This window comes from Myotis lucifugus, unplaced genomic scaffold, assembly GCF_000147115.1.
Source record: "Myotis lucifugus unplaced genomic scaffold, Myoluc2.0 scaffold_604, whole genome shotgun sequence".
Lineage (NCBI taxonomy): Eukaryota > Metazoa > Chordata > Mammalia > Chiroptera > Vespertilionidae > Myotis > Myotis lucifugus.
The window spans coordinates 340,523-361,833 of record NW_005871652.1 but is presented as its reverse complement, the minus strand read 5'-3'; the positions used below and the strand labels follow the sequence as shown (position 1 = coordinate 361,833).

Genomic DNA, 21,311 nt, shown 5'->3' with positions numbered 1-21,311 from the left:
TTTCTATTGTCGTTCACACAGTATCTATTATACTTAAAGAGCATGCATTTGTAATCCAGCCGTCTTGTTAATTAAATCATTTACTCAACAGTTATTAGATCTTAACACTAGAAGGGCCCCTAGCAGTCACTAATCCCCTAGCAGTCACTAATCCAAATGCAGAGAAGTCACGGGAAAAGCATGTGCTACACTGAAGTCAGAATGCAGCCACCTGCAGACAGCTGGTCTTCACCGCCCTTTCGTGTGGCTTGGATCCTGCACTAACTCACTCTTCCTTTGCTCTCATGGCTCCTTCCACATCACTGAGTTCTTGGTAGGAAGAAGGTGGCTCTTGCCATCAAGTCTGAGCACCTACCTCTGCCTTGTACTCGTATGGCTCTGGTTGAGTGGAGTAAGCATTGCAGTTTGCAGGGCCTTTCCTGGTCTGTTTTCAGGTGGGAAGTTTTTCTGTGATGGGTGCTTGGGTGATTGATGAGATTTTTGCGTCTATTTTCAGAAGATAGGGCCAGGATTAGAGCATTCTGTTCCCCTTTTCTTCGCTAACTTACCCATATTGCTGGCACAGGTTAATATGTAATAGTAATGGTGATGGCCAATAGCAACTTTCTGACGTGGAAACTTATTACCAGCCCCATTTTACAGAAAGGAAATTGAGGTGCTGAGATTTAAGTACTTGTGCCCAAAGTACTTAGCTAGCTTGGCTCCGTTCCCAGACAGGAGTTTTAACTGGGCCCGGGGAGCCAGTAAACTCCCTGAAGTCGCCTGCAGAGCTGCTGGGTGACTCCCCGGGAGGCGTTCAGCTTCGCCCCAGTCTGAGGTTCTCTCTGAAGAAGGCTACCAGCTGCTCTTCCAGGGGATTTTCAGTTTTGTCCCCTTAAGGAATTTTTGCTCATAAAGTTTTCCCGAGTGACACATTCTTTTTGGAAATTACCATAATTTTCCATTTCCCTTGTGAGTTTTTCTTTCCTGTTGAGAAGTGCTTAGTCACCAAGTCTTGTGGAAAATGTCTTAGGTTTTATGGTAAATAGAAACAAAGATGTCCTGACTTTGTGGACATTTTCTTCCTTTTATTTCTGTTTTAATTGATAATATTTACAAATGGTAAAACAAAAAACACAGAAAGGAGCCCGGCCAGTGTGGCCCAGTGGATTGAGTGTCATCCTGTGCACCAGGAGGGAGGTCTCTGATTTGATTCCTGGGCAGGGCACGTGCCCAGGTTGCGGGGTCCATCCCCAGTAGGAGTGCAGAAGGCAGCCAATCGATGTTTCTCATCAATGTTTCTGTCTCTCCCTCTCCCTTCCTCGCTCCTCCCCGGCCCCCAATGAATAAAAAACATATATATTTATATGTATATATATATGACACATATATATTGACATATATATGCACACACACACACAGAGAGAGAAAGGATATACAGTGAAGAGTGTAAGTTCTTTCCCCCTTCCCCTCCCCCAAAGCAGTCCCCTAACCAGTGTCTTGTACATTCCTCCAGAGACATGTGAATAAGAGGAATTCCCAGCCTGGGTTTATGGTTTTGTCTTCTCTTTCTTTTTTCTTTTTTTTTTTTTTTGGTTTATGGTTTTGGACAAACAACATAGTCCAGCTTCCCTTAGGAGGGTCAGGTACTGAGTGTTAAGGGACTTTGAGCCACTCTGAGAAGAGGTGCTTGAAACTTTCAGAGGACGTTATAATATTTAGTGAGAGGGCCACTGGCACAGGCTGCTCAGAAAGACCCGTGTGTGTTGGATTCTGGGCACCAGCTAACCCTCCCAGGGCCAGCAAGGGGTGACATTGTCCCCTTTTTCCCATCCCGAGGGTCCAGTGCTGTGGGACTTCCTAACATATTTGTCTGCTCTGAGCTCCCCTTTCAGTCTGTTCGAGTGACCTTCAGAAACGTGAGCCTCACCGTGGCCCTGCTGAGGATGAACGCTAAGTCCTGTGTGGCGGGCTGGGCCCTGCCTGGCCCCTCTGCATTGCTCATCAGGGGGAGTGAGAGTCTCGGCCTTTCTCCCCTGGCCTTGTTCCCAGTGGAGCTGCCAGCCCCCAGCAGGGCCCCTGCACCAGGTAGTGCTCTGCACTTGACTTTGAAGTACATGTTCGCTACACTGCCCCTCCGCCCACCGCATACAAAGGTTGGATCCCCGGGTCCGTTCATGTGTAACTCGAGGGGGCAGTTCTTCCTGGGCTCTGTGCCTGAAGTCGCACAGTGGCAAAGGCCTGACTGGTGCGAAGCCTGGTGGGAACGAGTCCATGGGCTTTTCCGTTATGTTGGACCAGGCTGGGGCTCCTCTGGTCTCCACGGACTGGTCTCTGCTGCCTGTTGGAGAGGCGCCGTGCGCTTGCTGGTAAAGGGAGCTCCTTGGGGCAGCCTGCTTTGTCCTCTTCTCATTACTTCAGATTTTCCCCTTCTGTTTAACCGGGTATCAGTCAGTGACTTGTGTTAGCGAACTAATATCTAATTCCATTTTTGCCAGTATTTGTGCAATACTTCCTGTTTTTTATCTTCTTAATCCGCACAGTCATTGTTTATACGGTGGTTTCCCTGTTTAATGGGCGAGCAGGCTAGATCTCAGAGAAGCTTGCATGAGGCCACCCCAGGAAGGCGCGAGCCAGGATTCAAGTCATGTTCCTCAAATCTGGGTCCATTGGTCTTGCCTCTTCTCTATCCCGTATTCACTCCTGTGGAGACCCCATCCCATCTGTGGCCTTGATCCCAGTTCTGCTGCAGGCATCTCAGCTGGAACAGGCCAACGGTCCCCCCACGAATCTGCCCCCTCATTCCTCACCTCCATAAACATCACTGGCACCACCTCTCGCCCTGTTTTTCAGGCCAGAGATTTTAGTGTCATCCTTTTCTCCTTTCGTTTTGTCCACAGCCCACACTTTGATCATGAGTGATGGCTCTGCAGAATACCTCCCGCATCTGACACCCTTCCCACCCCGGCCTTGGTGGAGGCACCTCCATCTCTCGCTTCTCTGCTGGTGCCCCTGGGTCCACTCCTGCCCCCTCACAATCTCTCCGTGCTCTGCTCTCACTCCCCCAGGGCGTCGCGGTGCACCTAGGAGAAACTCCCAAGCCTGGCTTACCTCTGAGGCCCTAGTGATGTCAGCATTGCCGCAGCCACCCTCACTCTCCACTCATTTCCTCCTCTAGAGGCGCGCTGGCCCCTTGGCCCCTCACGCTGGCTCTGGGCCTCTGCACTTGCTCTTCCGTGTGTCTGTCCTGACCCCAGGGCTTATGGTGGCGTGGCTTGCTCTAGCACTTCATTCAGGTCTCTGCTTACACGCCACCTCAGACAGGTCTGCTTTGGGCCTTCTCCTAAGTAGTTTTTCCTACATTTTATTTACTTATTTTTCAATTACAGTTTACTTGCAATATTATTTTGTATTGGTTTCAAGTGTCCTTTCCTGAATACTAGATAGCCTCTGCCTCTCTGTGTCCCCGGCTTACTTTAGTTTTCTTCACAGCACTTATTACATGACATCGAGGATTACGTTGATTTATTACATGTCTTCTCCACCAGGCTCACAGCTCTAATTCAGTACCTGAGACAGCACAGAATGAGCACTCACTAACTGTTTGTGAAGTTCATTAGCCTTTTCTCTGTCTGCTTCCTGATTTATGGGCTGAGGACCCCCAGAGGGGAATGCAGTAATTAGGGTAATTAGGAGTCGTCTGCAGCTGCATCACCACAGGTTTCTGTGTATTAGGGGAGATTTCTCATTCATGTACACGGAGTTGTTTCTCAAGTAAATATATAAATGCTATTGTGATTGATAGAATGAAGTTCATTTTCCATCGTGGTCGTTGTCTATTATCTTCTCAGTTAATAAGCACCAAAAGTACAATTATCTTGTAAGGGTCCACAGAATATTCTGACCTTGAGTTAATCATATTCAATAAGGCCAGGAATCACCACTCTGTACCAGGCTTGTCCCCAACTTGATTGTGACCGTTTGAGAGCAAGGTCCTGGAGTAGGTGCTATGAGCCGCCGTAAGGAAGAAGGAATGAGTAGACCCACCAGCAGTGAGTCTCTGAAGCTTGGTAGGGCTTCATAGACTCCTACCGTGTGATGTCAGGCTGTGTCAGTTTGCCCCCACCGCCCAGAAGTATTGAGATGGGGTTTGGGAGGCTGACTCAGCCCTTCCCAACAGCCCCAAATTCTGACTTCATCTATAGATGGTAGCAGTGACTTTCAGTGTGGGGGCTACTGTCCAGTAGAAGATGGCTGGGTAGCTCAGTTGGTTAGAGCATCGTCCTGATACACCAAGGTTATGGGTTCGATCCCCAGTCAGGGCACATACAAAAATCAATCAATGAATGCATAAATAAGTGGAACAACAACTCGATGTTTCTCTCAAACAATAAATAAAAATAAATAAATAAATAATAAACAGATGAAACCAGAATTTGGGGCTTGTTGGGAAGGGCTGAGTCAGGTTTGTATGTTTATCTAAAGGGGAAATTGATTTTAAAAGTTTGAGAAACACAAACTTCACAGAAGAGCTGTGTTTTCTGGGTGAGGAAGCAAGTGCTAGGAGGGCTGGTCTTGTTGATATTTGTCTCTCTGCCACGTAGCACTGAGAAGGGGTTGGGTAGGTAGGTTTCTATTTGCAAGGCTGGCCTGCTGTGAACTTCCACTTCCTTGGCCTGAGTTCGGGTGTGCTAAGCTATGCAAGAGTTACCTGTATTTCTAGAAAATCAGGAACTCTGAGCAATGGAAGCCAAATGGTGTTCCATCTCACCTGCTTTGGGTTACACAAGACCCCTGGACATGCAATGGCTGTGTCATGTCCAGGCCCGCAGCGGGCGCAGCATGTTCTGGGGGCCAGGGACTGTTTGTCATGCTCAGTGTCTCTTGTGGTAGACGCCGTCATTCCTGGCTTGGACAATGTCTGCAGTTGAGTGCTTGCTAATAACCTGATAATAATTACTATTTCATGTTTGACAAGTGCCCATTGGACTCTGAGATGGAGCAGGTCTCTGTGGGCCCACTTAGAGCTCTGGGCAGGCGCTTCAGCCCTCACCAGGGGGCACCCTTGGGGTTTAACAGGACAGTTATTCAATATAAAGTGCTTCTCTGGCAGAGAAAATCGCTCTGATTCTCACTCGGTGCCCCTCCCTTCTCTCGTTGCCTCTCAGAATGTTGGTTGGGCTCTGGGATTTTTCCAGACTGCATTTGGAAGGAATAATGGGTTATGATTACAACTTTGCAACAAGGTCAAGTCACCAAATAGTTATTGAGTGCATCCGAGGTGCCCAGCATAAAAGGATATTTAGAAGCTGTCTGATACGATCTTTGGCCTAAAAAAACCCACGCTAATCTGCATCTGTTTCCTGGTAACAGGAGTTTGTTGAGCGCTTACCACGTGCCAGGCACCGTGAGGGCCCTTTGCTTACGGTATCTAATCTAATCCTGTTCCAGATGAGGTTAGTCCCATTGGCCCCATTTTGCCAGAGGACAAACTTTTTTTAGGGTTGTTGTTTTTTTTTAAATATATATATGAGTTTATTTGAGCCAAACTAATGACATATGCCCAGGATCAAGATCTCACATGCTCCCTGAGAGGAGATTTGCTGGAGCTCACCTGCTGGCATGGTAGGCGGCGGAACCTGGATTCAGGTCCCCTCTCGGCTGACCTCTGAGGTTCTGCTGCCCCCACAGTACTGATCGGCCTCTCGAATCCCTATCTTGGAAGCAGCAGTGCAAACTTGGCGCCCAGAGTAGCCATGGTCTTAGTTTTTAGGTGATCGGGCTGTGCCATGCATGCCTGGCACCATGTTGCTTGGCATATGGAAGAGACTCCGTAAAAGCCATTTCATTGCTCATTGTTACTTGGTTTGGGTTTTGTTGAATGGAGCAGCATGGCTTTTATGACTCAAGGAGAAGCCTTTCTTTTGTCAGCAGTGTTTATGGATGTTTGGGAACTGAAGGACAAATGAGTGGCCAGCCCCTCACCCCAAAACCCACTCCTCTGAGCCTGTGTGGCTTGTTCAGCTCCACTGAAGCCTGAGGCCCTGGCCTCACCAGCCCGGCGAGAGTGGCGGCAAGCGTGTTGGAAACAACCTGTCTGCGTGGATTGAGTGTGGCACCTGTACTCACTTTTTCTTATTAAAAATTTAGCCCTGACCGGTTTGGCTCAGTGGATAGAGCGTCGGCCTGCGGACTGAAGAGTCCCAGGTTCGATTCCGGTCAAGGGCATGTACCTTGGTTGTGGACACATCCCCAGTGGGGGGTGTGCAGGAGGCAGCTGATTGATGTTTCTCTCTCATCGATGTTTCTAACTCTCTATCCCTTTCTCCTCTTCTCTGTAAAAACTCAATAAAATATATATTTAAAAAAAAATTTAGCCAAATTTTGGGAAATGGCTCAGTGGTTGAATGTCGACCTATGAACCAGGAGGTCACAGTTGGGGCACATGCCTGGGTTGCGGGCTCGATCCCCAATGTAGGGTGTGCAGGAGGCAGCCGATCAATGATTCTCTGTCATCATTGATGTTTCTATCTCTCTCTCCCTCTCCCTCTCCTCTCTGAAATCAATAAAATTATATTTTAAAAAATGAGCAAAGGATATAAATACACATTTTGGAAATGTCCCCCTACAAAAGTATATGAAACGTACACACTTAGTTTAAATAACCAATCGAGGTATATCCAAGTAAAGAAATAGAGCATTCCCAGTATTCTGGTTGCCCTTCCTCCCATCCAGAGAGAACCATCATCCCGAATGTTTTGTTCCTTGTCCCTTTTTCTGTCTAGTTTACCATTTGTGTCAGTTCTCTCTTGCTGTAAGCAGGCCACCTCCAAGCTTCGGGGCTTAAACCATCAGCAGGTTATTATTTCTCCCATATTTGTGGGCTGACTGGGCAGTTTCCTCTGTGTGATGTTGAGGTCATTCATGTGACAGCGCTCACCTGGTAGCTGGGCTGGAAGGTCTAAGAAAGCGTCTCACCCCGGAGCCTGGGCGCTGCCCGCAGGGCACTGCAGTGCTGCGTCACGTGGCCTCTGCAGTCAGGGTCTCCTCTGGGGCCCCCGCACGTCCCCTCTCTCCACCAGGAGGGCCTACACACCCCTGACGCAGGGCAGCTGGGTTCCAAGAGAACAAAGCATAATCTTCCAGATCATGCAGGCCAGTCACTGCGCCCTGTCGATCAGAGTCGTCCCAGGGACACTCAGATTCCATGGGAAGCCCATAGCAGCCGACGGCACTGACCGGGAGGGGAGGCACTGTTGGCTGCCTGCCTTGGAGGCTGGTACCCACGCCATCCATGTCCAGATTGCTTAGTTGTGCCTGTTTGAACCACACTGCAGGGGACCCAGGTCCCTCACTTCTTTCCCAAATGAATCCCTTGTGAGGCGGGCCCAGGCCATGTGTCCAGCCAGGCTGAGGGTCACCAGGAGAGCAGTCCAGCGCTGACACTGCGGTCTGGCCCATTAATCTAGGGCAACAACCGAGCGCCTGGCGCTGTCACGGAGAAGGTGCCCGGTTGCAGCCAGGAGTCTGCTGGAAGGTCAGGCCTGTCTCGTGTGCCAGTTGGCGCTTTAGTTTTCGGCATGTGACCCGAGGACTTTGGGTTCAGTGGGCTGTGTGGTCTTGTTCCGTTTCTTTCTGTAGTTCTGAGTTTTTAGGGTCTCACGCAGAAGTAACTTTAAGGCCCACGTTTATCATCCTTTAGGCAAGAGGAAGTAAGGAGGGAGGGACCCCACACTTATGGGTGGGGGATGGGCTGGTGGGAACAGCACTTTGGTCCTGAGAAGCTGATCTCATGACAGAGTTTCAAGTCTCCCAGAGAGTGTGCAGGTAGGCCAGGCAGTCGGCACCTCCCTGCCTGTGGTACCACATGTCCCCCTGGGCAGCCCGTTTTCCTGGACCCGTCCTCTAAGCTTGGCCAGAACCTGGTGGATTCCTGTGGCCGTGAAGGAGGAAACAGGAGACAGTTGGAGTCTCCTTTGCAGTGATCATTCCCGAGCATTTCACATAGGTTGGGAGGGGGGCACTGCCTCATTCCAGCTCAGCTCTCTGAGAAAGGACCAAGCCAGCTGGCCCCTCACCTGCTCAGCACGGCGTCCTGGGGGGAGAGGTGCTGTCTGAGCTTTATAGCCAGCGGTCAGCTGGTGCGGTGAGAGCCAGAAGGCAGCCTGGGGCCTCTGAGCTCCACCTGCCCGGGCCTGGGCGCAGTCATAGCATCCACAAGGACACTGACAGCATTTCTGCGGGTGACAGCATTTAGAGCTGGCAAACCTGCGGGCTGCTCTCACACTCCCTGGGGGCTGATCACAGGATTGGGCTCCTGAGCATATGTTTAAGTGCAGCTTAACTATTTATGGCGCTGCCTTTTTCTTTTTTCCCCTCCTTCCCCTGTGCTTCTCCCTCCTTCCCTCTGTCCTCTCCCCATTTTCTCTTTCTCCCTTTTCTTTCTTAGCTTTGTCAGAACAGATGCTCTGGGGAGTGTTTCTCTGTTGGAACAGCTTTGCAGGCTGCCTCAGGAATTCAGGGGCTCTGGCTTTCTCCTCGACACCCACACTTGGGGAGCGGCCAGTTGTGGGCAGACATCTCGCTTCGGAAGAGTATGGTTGGCATCGGGTGGCAAACATTACTCATGGCACACAGCCGCTCTCCTCCTCTGTGTGGGGGCGGGAGGTGCTGGGCCACCATCCACTCCGTCCCAGGGACCTTCACCTTCCTGCAAGGCCTCTGAAAAGGAGAGCACCCCTCCCTCCCCCCACCTCCACACCCCACCCCCACCGCTCAATATGTCCAGCCCCAGAGGAGCTGGGTTTTGCTGCCCTTCCCTGGAAGCTCTGGGGTAGGTGGCAGCATCAAGGCTTGTCGCAGCCTTGGGTCCCAGGCAAGGCCAGTCAGTCACCGGACCTGTGGGCCGCCGGGCCCCTTTCACCCTGTTGGTCGTGAGTTTCTCACGTCCTTCCCAGCAATCGGGTCCTTTTCCGGCTGGAGGGCCCTGTTTTCTGCAGGCTCCAGCAAGGGCCGGGGACAGCTCTGTACTTCGAGGGGTCCAGCTGATGCTCCCTGGTCGTTTCCGAGCCTGGGAGATACTTCCTCCCAGCTCCGTTTTGGGGTTGGCTCTTGGTGAAGGTGAGGGAGTCAGACCCACCGCCAGGAGGGAAGGGTTTGGACCTGTCTCGCGGGGGCTCATTCTGAAGCTGGGGGAGGATTTGGCCCTTGTGGGCCTACTGGTTCCTCCCTTTCTGCACTTGGGAGGTATTTCACCCGGGGCTCCCGCGGACACGGAGGGTGACTGGTGACTGGGATTCGGGCTGCCCACGCACACATGCACACGCCTGTTTGCTCGTGTGGCTTTTCCACAGCAGAGAGAAGACGCTCTGGGATGATCTGGCCCAGGCCTCTCCTTGCCACCGGCCTTTGGTCCATCGACACTGCCCGGTGTGCACCCCCTTCCGATCCCAGGCCTGCCTGGGTGTTTCACCCCTGGGGTGAACATCAGTTCTTTTCCAGTCACCTCTCTGTTTTAGCTTTTCCCAGCTCAGGAACAGAGCAGCCAGAGTTCTCGCTTACAGTCCTCAGGTCACAAGTGGGAGCAGGAGGTCCTGTGTCAGTGCGGCCTTGCTGCTGGGACTGGTTTGGCTCAGCAGCCGGCTCTACAGCTCGTACCTCACTTCTTGCCGCTGGGCTGGCTTCTGGCTCTTCCCTGCTTACATTTAGGCGCTCTCGTCACAGGCAGTTATGATACTACTGACAGACCCAAGAAGCTGTGCCTCTGTCCGTGAGCTTGTAGGTGGAGGCTGGGACCGAAGGACAGTCCTGGGGATGTTGGAGGGAGGGAGAGCGTTTCCGGGTCCCCGGCAACAGCAACTCTGAACTACAGCTCAGAGGCTGGTGCCCTGTGACACGTGCCTGTGGCTAATGCCACGTTCCCCCTTACTGAATGGAGCCCCGCCCACCTGCCAGGTGACCCCCCTCCCCAGCTCAGCAAGTACATAGCCCCACTTGTGGAAAGTTTGCAGGCATCACGGGGTGGGTGGATTTGCTGGTTAAGCCACGGGTGAAGGAAGGGCTGGGGGTGTGGCTTTGTTATGGCTCATCACAGCCAGACAGCCATACATGGTCACTGCAGCTCCAGGGCTGTGGCCCGTGACTCACCCCAAGAGGCTGATGGGACGGAAACAGCCAGAGCTAGTGGAGGGCGGCTGAGACCTGGGGGCTGAGAGCCCCAAGTGTCACTGTCACCTGCCCAGAAACAGTCTGGGGCAGCTCTGCGTAGACTTAACCCCCGAGAAGAGGTTCCGAAGAGCCGGAAGACAAGCTGCTGCCACTTGTCAGATTCTGGGCCAGGACAGGACAGCCTGCCCTGTCGCTTCTCTGTAATGTGTTCCTAGGAGTGGGCATTGACTTTAGTGTCAAATCGGTTCTTTCTTGAAAGGAGGACCTGCTTATTTTCCCTAGAAAATGCTGCTCTTGAGACTGGCTGGTGTGGTATTTAGGGAGAGGAGAGCGAGTTTAGATACTCACTTAGTCATGGCTGGTGCAGTGCAGGCTCACTTGGCACCAGGCCATGGAATTGCTCTGAGCATTTTTACTGGAGACACTTGTGGGATTTCCAGGCATTAAGTGAGGCCTTTGACAGAGAAACTGCGGCCAGACCAGCAGCTCTTGGGGTCAGGGTCAGAGTTTACTCTCTCTCCAGGGACAGCCTGGGGAGGTTTCTGGAGGCAGAGGACTGCCCAGCTTTCTGTAGTTCCCTGAGCCTGTGAATGAATGAGAGACAGAGGGAGCGGCCAGAGGGAACGGGCAGAGCCCTGTGGGTGCAGCAGGGAAGGGGCGGGTTCCTGAGAGCCGGGGTGATGAAACGTCTGCCTTCCCACACGTTCACCTGGCATGACAGACAGAGAACTTAGAGCAAAGTCGAAGGGTTTTCATAGAGCAGGTGGATCCCCTTGAAACATCTGCCCTTTCTTCTAAGATTTGTAAAAAATGTTAAACTGACCCCGTCTTTTTTTGCAATGCTGACAGTGTTGTGTGTGTGTCTTTTTACTTTTTAAAAAGTCGTTACCTGGCAAGACACAAGGTGGCTATTTCTGGTTGGTCCCTTGATACTTTCTGGGTTTTGAAACTTTCCTGCCAGTAAACCCAGGAATCGCGGAGCCCCGGGTCGCTGGGCTCGCAGAGGGTGTCTGGAGTTGTTTGCCCTCCGTGGACTTGTTGACATTCTCCGTCTCCCACATTTCTCACCTGGGAGTTTCGGGCTCGTGCTGAGGCTGCTTGGCATCCTCTGTCCACACTGACACGAAGGCCCTTTGCCTCTCCCCAGCCATGGATTTCCCTCAGCACAGCCAGCACGTCTTGGAGCAGCTGAACCAGCAGCGGCAGCAGGGGCTTTTGTGTGACTGCACTTTTGTGGTGGACGGTGTTGATTTTAAGGCCCATAAAGCAGTGCTGGCCGCCTGCAGCGAGTACTTCAAGATGCTCTTCGTGGACCAGAAGGATGTGGTGCAACTGGACATCAGTAACGCAGCAGGTACCCTGTTGGGTCCAGGGGCAAGTTTGTTGAGGGCCAGAAGCTCTGGCTGACCATGTGCCCTCCTAACACAGTCCCTGCCCTCCTGGGAGCAATACCTTCAGGCTGTGGGGTGCACCAGGCCTCCCATACAGGACCCATGAGTGTGTGGGTACCAAGTTTCTACCACATTTGGGGGGCCTGTTTAGACTGGGAGCAGGTGGTGAGGGGAGAACTGGCAGGAAGGGCTCACCATGAGCTCCAGGCCAGAGTGAACACAGACAACAGGTGGGCTCTGAGTCCTGAACCCCCAATTCCAGTGCTAACCATGAGGAGGATGGCAAGGGGTGGGGCTGGGGCAGGGGATCAGGAAGGCCTTGGGATTGAAGAAGGAACTGGTCAGATTTGGTCTCCCAACTCAGCATGGCATGATGTGCTATGAGGTCAGGGCAAGGTCATGTTCCCCCATTTTATAGATGCGGAAACTGAGACCCAAAGAGTTCAGGTGACTGGCCTGGAGGTCAGCGAGAGAGTTTGTGGCAGAGCGCCGATGAAAGTCCTTACTATCACTTTGGTTGGATTGCCTTCCGGCGGTGAGGAGTAGCGGCGGGGTAGAGTGTGTCCAGGGTGGGCATTTACACGGTCTGTCCTTCACGCAGGGCAGGTGTTCACACCTTCTATCTTCTGTGCAGAGCAGGCGTTCACACCTTCTGTCTTCTGTGCAAGGCAGGTGTTCACATCCTCTGTCCTCCGTTGAATCCTCTGTGCAGGCTGGGCTTTCCCACCCTCTGTCCTCCGTGTAGGGCGAGTAGTCACACCTCTGTTTTCGGTGTAGGGTGGGCGTTCACACCCTCTGCCCTCTGGTTGTACCCCATTTGGAGGCTGTTATCTGGGCTGAGACTCCCCCAGTTGCTTGCCTCTCTGCCAGCACAGGAGATGGGGAGAGGACGGCCTGTCACCTTGCTCTTTACAATTCCCTGGATCCTGCCGCCGAGTGTCACCTGCTGGTGCCAGGCCTGGAGGCAGGTCTGTGATGGCTGTCTGTGTCCTTGGCAGGCCTGGGGCAGGTACTGGAGTTTATTTACACGGCCAAGCTCAGCCTGAGCTCTGAGAATGTGGACGATGTGCTGGCCGTGGCCAGCTTCCTGCAGATGCAGGACATCATCACGGCCTGCCATGCCCTCAAGTCACTCGCCGAGCCGGCCACCAGCCCTGGGGAGAATATGGAGGCCTTGGCCATGGAAGGTAAGATTGTTGGCAGGCTTTCCTGAGCAGGTGGCTCTTGATGGGGGCTCTGCCTCTGCCTCTTTGTCACCTCTCTGGGTCTCAGTTTCCTCTTCTGGCCTTGCCTGCGTTGTGGGGTGCTGGTGAGGTTTAGCTGCAGTAGAGTCTGAGAAAGGCCTCTTGGAGGCGCCCCTTGCCTACCCTGTCTCCCCTTTCTCCAGCTCCCCTGTGCTTCGCTGCTGAGAACTGGCGGTGGGCCTGGTTCAAGGCCACGCACCTGGCGTGCTCCTCCTGCACGCTCCTCTCTGTGCCCTTCCTCTGTTCCCCTCACTGCCTCAGAAAAGCTCCTGACACCTGGTTTGGGCCAGGTTCCTTGTGAAACACTTTCAGAGAACCCGCTCCTCTCCTTCTAAGCACTGACTCTGGCAGCATTGATATTTCACCTGTGAGGTCTGTGTCCCAGCCGGTCTGTGCGCCCCCCAGAAGCAGCAGCTATGGTTGGTATGTCCAGGCCTGTCGGCAGCCAGGTGCACAGTAGGTGCCTTGTGCATAATTTGTTGAATGAACAAACCAAGAAACCACTACTTAGATGTACCTCCAGGGAGGATCCAGAGGAGCTGGCGAGTTCTGGGAACCCTCACCTCTCCAGGTGGTGGCACTTGATGGGAAACAGAAGGTCTATCTGGTTCCATCTCCAGGAGGGGACAGGAGAGCCAAAGAGAAGGCTGCGGCCACCACGCTGAGTGAGCTGAACCCTGCTGGAGGCAGTCCACCCAGGGGCCCAGGCAGGGAGCCCAAGGAGGAGCGAGGCGGTCAGGCAGAGAGTGCGGCCAGCGGTGAGTTGTGACGCTGAAGCCAACTGTTCCACCATCTCCCTGGGCCCCTGTACAGTGAGGGGCTTCCTCAGGAGGCTCCTGGGGCTGGGAATAGAGTGGCACCCTTGAGCTCAGGTTACCCCGAAGGAACCACTGTTGATCTGGGGTGTCTGGTCCAGCCAGAGCAGAGGCCAAACAGCCTGAGCTTGGATGTGCTGGCCCCACCCCAGACCCCACCCACCCTTGAGCCACAGCCACTACAGGGGCCTGGTCCAGGGAGCCATTCAGTCCCTGGATGGAGTCGATAGGGTCTCAGTCCCGCCTCGCCACCCCAGGTGCAGAGCAGACGGAGAAGGCCGATGCCCCCCGGGAGCCACCGCCAGTAGAGCCCAAGCCCGACCCCACCGGTGGCATGGCTGCTGCTGAAGCCGAGGCCGCCTTGTCGGAGAGCTCAGAGCAAGGTACCGCCACCCAGCCAGGCCCACCCTCACTCGCACACCTCCCTCTCACACAGTTCCCCCAGGTCCCTCTCCTGCTACTACAGCTGATCCCACTCTGAGCCACCCACTCACTTCAGCTTTGGGGCCAACACCTTTTCTCATTCTTGAATTTGGACATCAGTCTCTTGGTTGTGTTACCTGGCTGTGCTTCCCGCTGGTACAGAAGCATTGCTGACACCCAGGGCCGAGCACCAAGGGGAGCCTTGTACCCACATCACACAACCCCGTGCTTGTTGGCTGACGGTGCCCTTGCTGCCCTGCAGCCCGCCAGGGTGCCCATGCCCTGAGGCTGCCTCCATCCTCCAAGCAGCCAGTGTCCTGGTCAGCAGCTCCCCTGGTGCTGCCTTGGCCAGGGCTGGGACCATTTATTGGTGGTGCCCAGACATTGCCAGGCTCTGCCAGGTGCCCATGCAGAGAGAAGTGCCTGTGTCCCGGAGCCAGGTTGGCCTCCTGGCATTTGTCTAACTCTGAGGTCACGTCCCTTTGGGAGCCCCTGTGCCCTCCCTGGCCCCTCAGTGCCTGCCCTTTTCATCTCAGAAATGCAGGTGGAGCCAGCCAGGAAAGGAGAAGAGGGCGAGGAGGACGCCATGCCTTCTGGGGTCAAGGAAGAAGGGCCGCAGCTGGACAAGGGGGATGCCCCCGAGGAGAGTGAGGAGTCGGCCAGCACCGACTCGGGCCAGGAGCTGGGCGCAGAGGCCCGGGGCCTGCGCCCAAGCACCTATGGCGACCGTACCGAGTCCAAGGCCTATGGCTCCATCATCCACAAGTGCGAGGTGCGGCCACGGGTGGCACCACCCGCCCTGCCCAGCCCCATCCTCCGCCCAGCAGCCCCCTCATACCCGATTCCCGCGCCCTGCAGGACTGTGGGAAGGAGTTCACACACACGGGGAACTTCAAGCGGCACATCCGCATCCACACAGGCGAGAAGCCCTTCTCGTGCCGGGAGTGCAGCAAGGCCTTCTCTGATCCAGCCGCCTGCAAGGCCCACGAGAAGACGCACAGGTGCAGTGCCCGGCCTGCTGCTTGTCCCCGCTGGCTCAGCCCTGGTAGGACCCCAGCGACCCCTCCTCTCCCTTCTGACCACCAGCCCGCTGAAGCCCTACGGCTGCGAGGAGTGCGGCAAGAGCTACCGGCTCATCAGCCTGCTGAACCTGCACAAGAAGCGGCACTCCGGCGAGGCGCGCTACCGCTGCGAGGACTGCGGCAAGCTCTTCACCACGTCCGGCAACCTCAAGCGGCACCAGCTGGTGCACAGCGGCGAGAAGCCCTACCAGTGCGACTACTGCGGCCGCTCCTTCTCCGACCCCACCTCCAAGATGCGCCACCTGGAGACTCATGACACTGACAAGGAGCACAAGTGCCCTCATTGTGACAAGAAGTTCAACCAGGTGTGTGGGCACCGCCCGGGGCGCCTCCACCCTGCACACTGAGGGGCGGAGGGGGCCCTCGAAGACACAGGCTTAGTGGGAAAAGTAGGTGCTGAGTAGAGCGTGACCCTCCCCAGGACAGAGCTCTGCCCGAGAAAGTGAGAAGGTGGGTGAAGTCAGGATGGGGTTCAGACCAGAAAGAAGTGGGGTGGGCATGGCTTCCCTCTCACTGCTAGGATCTGGAACATTCCATTGGCCTTAAGCAAAGATGGAGCCATCCACTGGCTCCTGGGAGGACCCAGAATCAGTTGTTCCCTGGCGGAGGGGCTGCGGATGGGGCCCAAGGCCATATTGTGTGGGGTGGCCTTTCTGACCCCTGCCTGGCACAGGTGGGGAATCTGAAGGCCCACCTAAAGATCCACATCGCGGACGGGCCCCTCAAGTGTCGAGAGTGTGGGAAGCAGTTCACCACCTCAGGTAGGGCCAGGCTGCCTGGCTGCCCCACACCCTCCACTCCGCGGCCACCTCCTGATGCCCCACACCAGGCCCCCTGTCTGTCTCCACAGGGAACCTAAAGCGGCACCTTCGGATCCATAGCGGGGAGAAACCCTACGTGTGCAACCACTGCCAGCGGCAGTTCGCTGACCCCGGCGCTCTGCAGCGGCACGTCCGCATCCACACGGGTGGGTGAGCAAGCCCAGCGGTGGGAGCCTGGGAGCTGGGGAGGGCACACGGAAGGAGAAGTTGGCGCTAACATCTTTTGCTGCCCGTCCCCAGGCGAGAAGCCATGCCAGTGCGTGATGTGCGGCAAAGCCTTCACCCAGGCCAGCTCCCTCATCGCCCACGTGCGCCAGCACACTGGGGAGAAGCCCTACGTCTGTGAGCGCTGCGGCAAGAGGTCCTGCCCCACCCATGCCCAGGGTGCTCTGGGGTCCCCACACTTTGCAGGGTGAAGGGGTTCAGGAAACACACTAGGGCTCAGTTGCGAACCGGGCCGACTGCTGCCCGAGCCCAGTCCAGTTGGCCCCTCCAGTCTAGAAAGAGAGGCAGGAGGCCAGCCCAGCTTCCCTGGCCCAGGCTTGGGCAGTTCAGGCCAGTCCCTCCCCTCTGTGGCCCTGCAGATTTGTCCAGTCCAGCCAGTTGGCCAATCACATTCGCCACCATGACAACATCCGCCCCCACAAGTGCAGCGTGTGCAGCAAGGCCTTTGTGAACGTGGGGGACCTATCCAAGCACATCATCATCCACACTGGTGAGTGTGTGCCCGCCTGCCAGTCCGGCCTGTCCCATTCCCTGATCTTGCTAGGGGGAGGGAGGGAGGCACCCCCAGATTGCAGCATGGGTACTGGCACTTGGAACAGGTGGCTTTGAAGGCAGTTCAATTCAAGTGCGGACCCCATTTTCTTAGAGCTTCCAGAAGGTGCAGGGGCCACTGGAGGCTCCTGTGCAGCTCTGGTGGCTGCCCCCGAGCACTTCCTGCTGGAAAATTCAGGGCTGCTGGGGAAGCTGGAGGCCACTGAGGTCCTCCCCCCTCCCCCAATGGCAGGAGAGAACCTTGCCTCCCCCCCCAGGAGAGAAGCCTTACCTCTGTGACAAGTGCGGTCGCGGCTTCAACCGCGTGGACAACCTTCGTTCCCATGTGAAGACCGTGCACCAGGGCAAGGCAGGCATCAAAATCCTGGAGCCAGAGGAGGGTGGTGAGGTCAGCGTAGTCACTGTGGATGACATGGTTACGCTGGCCACCGAGGCACTGGCGGCAACAGCCGTCACTCAGCTCACAGGTGCGGGCTGTGGGCAGCAGCGGGTGGTCACAAGCAGCTTGCCTCTGGGGTGGCAATGAAGGGGCAGGTGCCTCTGGCCTTAGGCCCTGCTGATTCTGCCCACAGTGGTACCAGTGGGGGCTGCAGTGACTGCTGACGAGACGGAAGTGCTTAAAGCCGAGATCAGCAAAGCTGTGAAGCAAGTACAGGAAGAAGGTGAGTGAGAAGGGCTGACCAGGGGTGAAAGCTGGTGGAGCTCAAGGGTCCTTCGCATCCTGACTGTGACCCCCACCTCCCACAGACCCCAACACCCATATCCTCTATGCCTGTGACTCCTGTGGGGACAAGTTCCTGGATGCCAACAGCCTGGCCCAGCATGTGCGGATCCACACAGCACAGGCACTGGTTATGTTCCAGACGGACGCGGACTTCTATCAGCAGTACGGGTCAGGCAGCACGTGGCCAGCCGGGCAGGTGTTGCAGACTGGGGAACTGGTCTTCCGCCCTCGGGATGGGGCTGACAGCCAGCCTGCTCTGGCAGAGACACCCCACACAGCCCCAGAATGTCCACCGCCTGCTGAGTGAGCAGGCATCCCTTCTCCTGACTGTTTATTTAAGGATGGGCGGCCCCATTCCCTAGAGAGAATAAATTTGATTATTTTCTAATGCTGCCTACAGCTCCCTGTGGGGGTGGGGTGGGGAGCTGGCAGCTGTGGCGGATGCCCCAAAGGGCTGCTCTACCCAAGAACCAGTCGGCACAGACCTGCTTCTTGGGAAAGCCAGGCTGTCCCTTCTGCGGAATGGGACTGGAGCCCTGGGACCTGTTTAGAAGCACGCTGGCTGCTTTGCCCAAGTCAGGGTGCGGGGCTCCATGCACCCCATCCCCTCAACCAATCTTCTCTTTGGAAGCTTCTCACCTGTTCACCATGAGGATCCCAACTCTCTTCTCTGCCATGGAGCTGCTCCCCCTCTGCCTGGGGGTTGGGAGCTGGGCCAGCAGAGGCTGGCCACACTACTTACCAGGATCCAGGCAACCCAGAGAGCCCAGCTCAGGTGCCATTCAGCCAGAGCAACAAGGTAGGCAGAGAGAACCAGGCCCAACAGGGCAAAACCCCGTTTTGTTGGGTTTGGGGAAGCAGAAGGGCTCTACACTGACTTCACAGTAACCTTGGCCTGAGGATCATGGCCAAGCCAGTACCATCTTTTGGGAACATTTACTTGCCTTGAATCAATAGAGTCTCTCCCACCAGGTGAGGGCCTGGAGGGACAATGAGCAGCTAGGAGCTTTGATGGGGAGATGGGAGACACAGCACTGCTTCAACTAAGAGCAGAAGCAGAGGCTGGGGGTGGGGGGGTGGGGGGAAGGGAAACGTGAGATGCCGTCTCTGCCCTTTCCATACAATTTCCCCCCACCAGCTGTCATCCCTTACTCAGAGATAGTAGCTTCTTGCATCAAAAGCATAGGTCTTTGGAGGAGCCCCATGGATATTGCAAGTGAGACACCAACACTGCGTTCCGTGTTCCCGTCCCTGCCTGCCCAATTCCTCAGCTTGTACTTCCAGCTGCAGGGGAAGCCTGGCCCACCACCCCATCTTCCTGTCAGGAATACTGTTCCACCAGGCTGCCAGGCTGTGCCACTGCTGCTGCAGGGCTGGCCTGCACCACACCCAGAGGGAGGAAGGGTGAAGAGTCAAGACACCAAAGCTTGCTCAAGATGTTTGAGTGTGCATGGCGGTGGTTTTACCTGTAGTGCCTTCCACATTATCCAGAACCAATCAGAGCCTTGAAGTATCACAGGTCTTTACAGCACCACAGCACTGAGAAAAGTTAGGTCTGTGACAAAGATCTGTTTTATACAAGATAAAATGATCCTTGGGGGGTTTAAGTGGTAGATCGGAAATAGGTTCCCTATACAGACTGAAAGAAGGCAAAAGTGGGGATGAGGGCTAGCTACTCCCATAAGCCAAGGACATTTACTTGGTCCTCCCACCCTAGTGACAATTACATCCACACTTGACATGTTTTGTATTTTTTAATAAAGTTTGTAATCCAATGGACACACAAAACAAAACTGTGCTGAGAAAAACAGTTTCATAAATTAATAGGTGTTAGGAAGTTGTGGGGAGAGGTCAAGGTCACATAAGAAGAGGGAAGCCAGTCTTTCTGCAGTGTGTGTGTGTTTGTGTGTGTGTGGTGTGTGTGTGAGAGAGAGACACACACACACACTTTCAGATCACAGGGGCAGGGCCCGGCTGTAACGAAGCGCACTTATACAAATGAGTGACAATACAAAGTCTGAGTATGAAAATAAGATTTTCTCTTAAAACACATTTTTGGCACAGATTAAAAAAAATGTATGTCAGGGGGATTTGATTTTTTAAGTCAGTATTATATATATTTATATATATTATATATTTATATATACACACATCCCAAGTTCTGCATATCCCACCGACAGAAAATCCTTCCGTTTGCTCTGTTTCGATTGTAAGCTGTACATCCTGGGTGAATCAGATGGTGGTGGCAAGAGAATTAAGAAAGATGACAGCCAGATGAGCAAGGAGAAGGGAGGAGATGGGGACAAACCCAATGAAATGTTCCTTGACCCCAAGGTTTCAGCAGCAGTTTGAAGTCCTGCGTTGAGTCTGTGACGTGTGTTCACATACACCAAGATGTCCAGAGTGCCACAGCCTGTCTTCACTATGCAAAAGTCCAAGTCACTAATTTAGTGCAAAGGCAGTTCTGTTTTCTTGTTTCTTAAAAACAAAAACAAAAAAATTTAATTCCACTGCCCTGTTCCTTTTCTCCAAAAAGAGGAGAAACCCAGCCCCAAGGTGTCTGCAAGTCCATCGGTTGGTGGTCTGTCCTTGGGCTAAATGTCTTGTAAACATACATAGTAGCAGCACCACTGCCCAGAAGGGTCTGTCCGCCTGAGCTGGGCCGGCAGGCCAGGAGGGCAAGGCTGGCCGTCTGGCAGTGGAGTCTGTCCCCTTCGGCAGCTTCTTCCTCCACTTGGCTGGGTTGTCCTGTGTGTGTTTTTGCTGCAGAGCCTCGGGAAAATACACTGAGTCGTTGACTGACCAGTGGCTCACACAGAGGCAATGACAATCATGAGGTGGGGAGAAATGTTGGAAATGCTGGCCAGAAGGTCAGGGGCCAGACGGGACAGGTGACTCTCCGAGAACTCGCAGGGTGGGAAGATCTGCAGCACGTAGGCAGGCTGGAGAAGAGGACAAGAGCATAAGTGGGACCCCGTCTTCACATCAACCCCACTGCCATTCCTCTGAACAGGCCCAACGCAGAGAGCCAGGTTGAGTCAGTTCCCCAACCAGCTAAGTCTCCGTGGCTTTGTCAGAAAACTAACATGAACTAATTTCCTGCGACCCCCTTCTATATCATTAGGCTAAAGACAAACCTGCTGTATCAGCTGTCCCTTGATTGTCTCCAGGATGGGCAATGGTGGCCCCACCCAGACACTGCTTATTTCCTCTACCCAGAATGCCCTTTGCCCACCTCTAAGAAACTCCTGAACTGCTCTGGCTGCACTAGTGGGCCATGCCACCAGATCAATCAAATTGCATGACCACCCCCACCTGTGTGCACCGAGGAAGGACACTGGGCAGGGAGCTGACCTGATTGGAGCCAGGGTTAGGAACATTGATGATCCCTGCCGCCTGCTTGGCCTGTAGATAGGTGATGAAGGCAGCCTTGAGGGGATTCGGTCTGGCTCACGACATCCTCTTGGTCACGGCCACAGGGCAGAGCCAGCAGCAGACAAATATTCTTGACTCCACCTGGGACAGAGGCAACTGTCAGGGGGCCTCCTCACGACACACAGAGGGCCTGTCCAAACCCAGGGGTTTGGCTCCTATGTCCACAAAAAGCTCCCCACCTCTGAAATGACCCTGAAAGTCCACCCCCTAAAATTTTGTTGAATGAAAAAAAAAAAAGCCTTGTTTTATGTCTAGAGGCATTTTACACTCTGAGGAGAAAGAAACATGCCCAGCGCCATCTGCACTAAGAATGCCATTGCTGTAGCCCATAACAAAGGGGATAGGCAGCTGCTCACCTGGGCCCCATCTTACCGTCATCCCTTCGGGTAACCCCCTTCCAGCTGTGAGGCCTCCAGCCGCATCCTCTGGGCTATCCTCAGTGGGGGGGCCTCC

General features: G+C 54.4%; 2 protein-coding genes across 10 annotated transcripts in view; one reads left to right on the top strand and one right to left on the bottom strand.

Annotated features, from left to right (window-relative positions):
- The window catches only part of ZBTB17 (zinc finger and BTB domain containing 17), a 30,031-nt gene extending 10,968 nt beyond the window's left edge, over positions 1 to 19,063 (top strand). For 2 of the 9 annotated variants that reach the window (XM_023745919.1, XM_023745921.1), the window contains exons 2-18: positions 11,294 to 11,500; positions 11,956 to 12,072; positions 12,536 to 12,724; positions 13,402 to 13,539; positions 13,854 to 13,979; positions 14,556 to 14,791; positions 14,878 to 15,020; positions 15,106 to 15,406; positions 15,775 to 15,862; positions 15,952 to 16,068; positions 16,163 to 16,283; positions 16,507 to 16,637; positions 16,957 to 17,166; positions 17,272 to 17,361; positions 17,447 to 17,726; positions 18,055 to 18,222; positions 18,695 to 19,063. In XM_023745919.1, coding sequence (XP_023601687.1) covers positions 11,294 to 11,500; positions 11,956 to 12,072; positions 12,536 to 12,724; positions 13,402 to 13,539; positions 13,854 to 13,979; positions 14,556 to 14,791; positions 14,878 to 15,020; positions 15,106 to 15,406; positions 15,775 to 15,862; positions 15,952 to 16,068; positions 16,163 to 16,283; positions 16,507 to 16,637; positions 16,957 to 17,166; positions 17,272 to 17,361; positions 17,447 to 17,726; positions 18,055 to 18,222; positions 18,695 to 18,932 — 2,900 coding nt within the window. In that variant the 3' untranslated portion in view covers positions 18,933 to 19,063. Of the gene's footprint in view, positions 1 to 11,293; positions 11,501 to 11,955; positions 12,073 to 12,138; positions 12,206 to 12,535; positions 12,725 to 13,401; positions 13,540 to 13,853; positions 13,980 to 14,555; positions 14,792 to 14,877; positions 15,021 to 15,105; positions 15,407 to 15,774; positions 15,863 to 15,951; positions 16,069 to 16,162; positions 16,284 to 16,506; positions 16,638 to 16,956; positions 17,167 to 17,271; positions 17,362 to 17,446; positions 17,812 to 18,054; positions 18,223 to 18,694 lie in introns of those variants that run through there. The other 7 variants (XM_023745920.1, XM_023745923.1, XM_014447026.2 and 4 more) reach the window with 7 other exon arrangements.
- A 378-nt stretch (positions 19,064 to 19,441) lies between these two features.
- SPEN (spen family transcriptional repressor) overlaps positions 19,442 to 21,311 on the bottom strand; it is a 64,508-nt gene continuing 62,638 nt past the window's right edge. The window contains 3 exon segments of the mRNA XM_014447019.2: positions 19,442 to 20,365; positions 20,778 to 20,858; positions 20,860 to 20,939. Of these exon segments, the coding sequence (XP_014302505.1) occupies positions 20,234 to 20,365; positions 20,778 to 20,858; positions 20,860 to 20,939 (293 nt within the window). The 3' untranslated portion in view covers positions 19,442 to 20,233.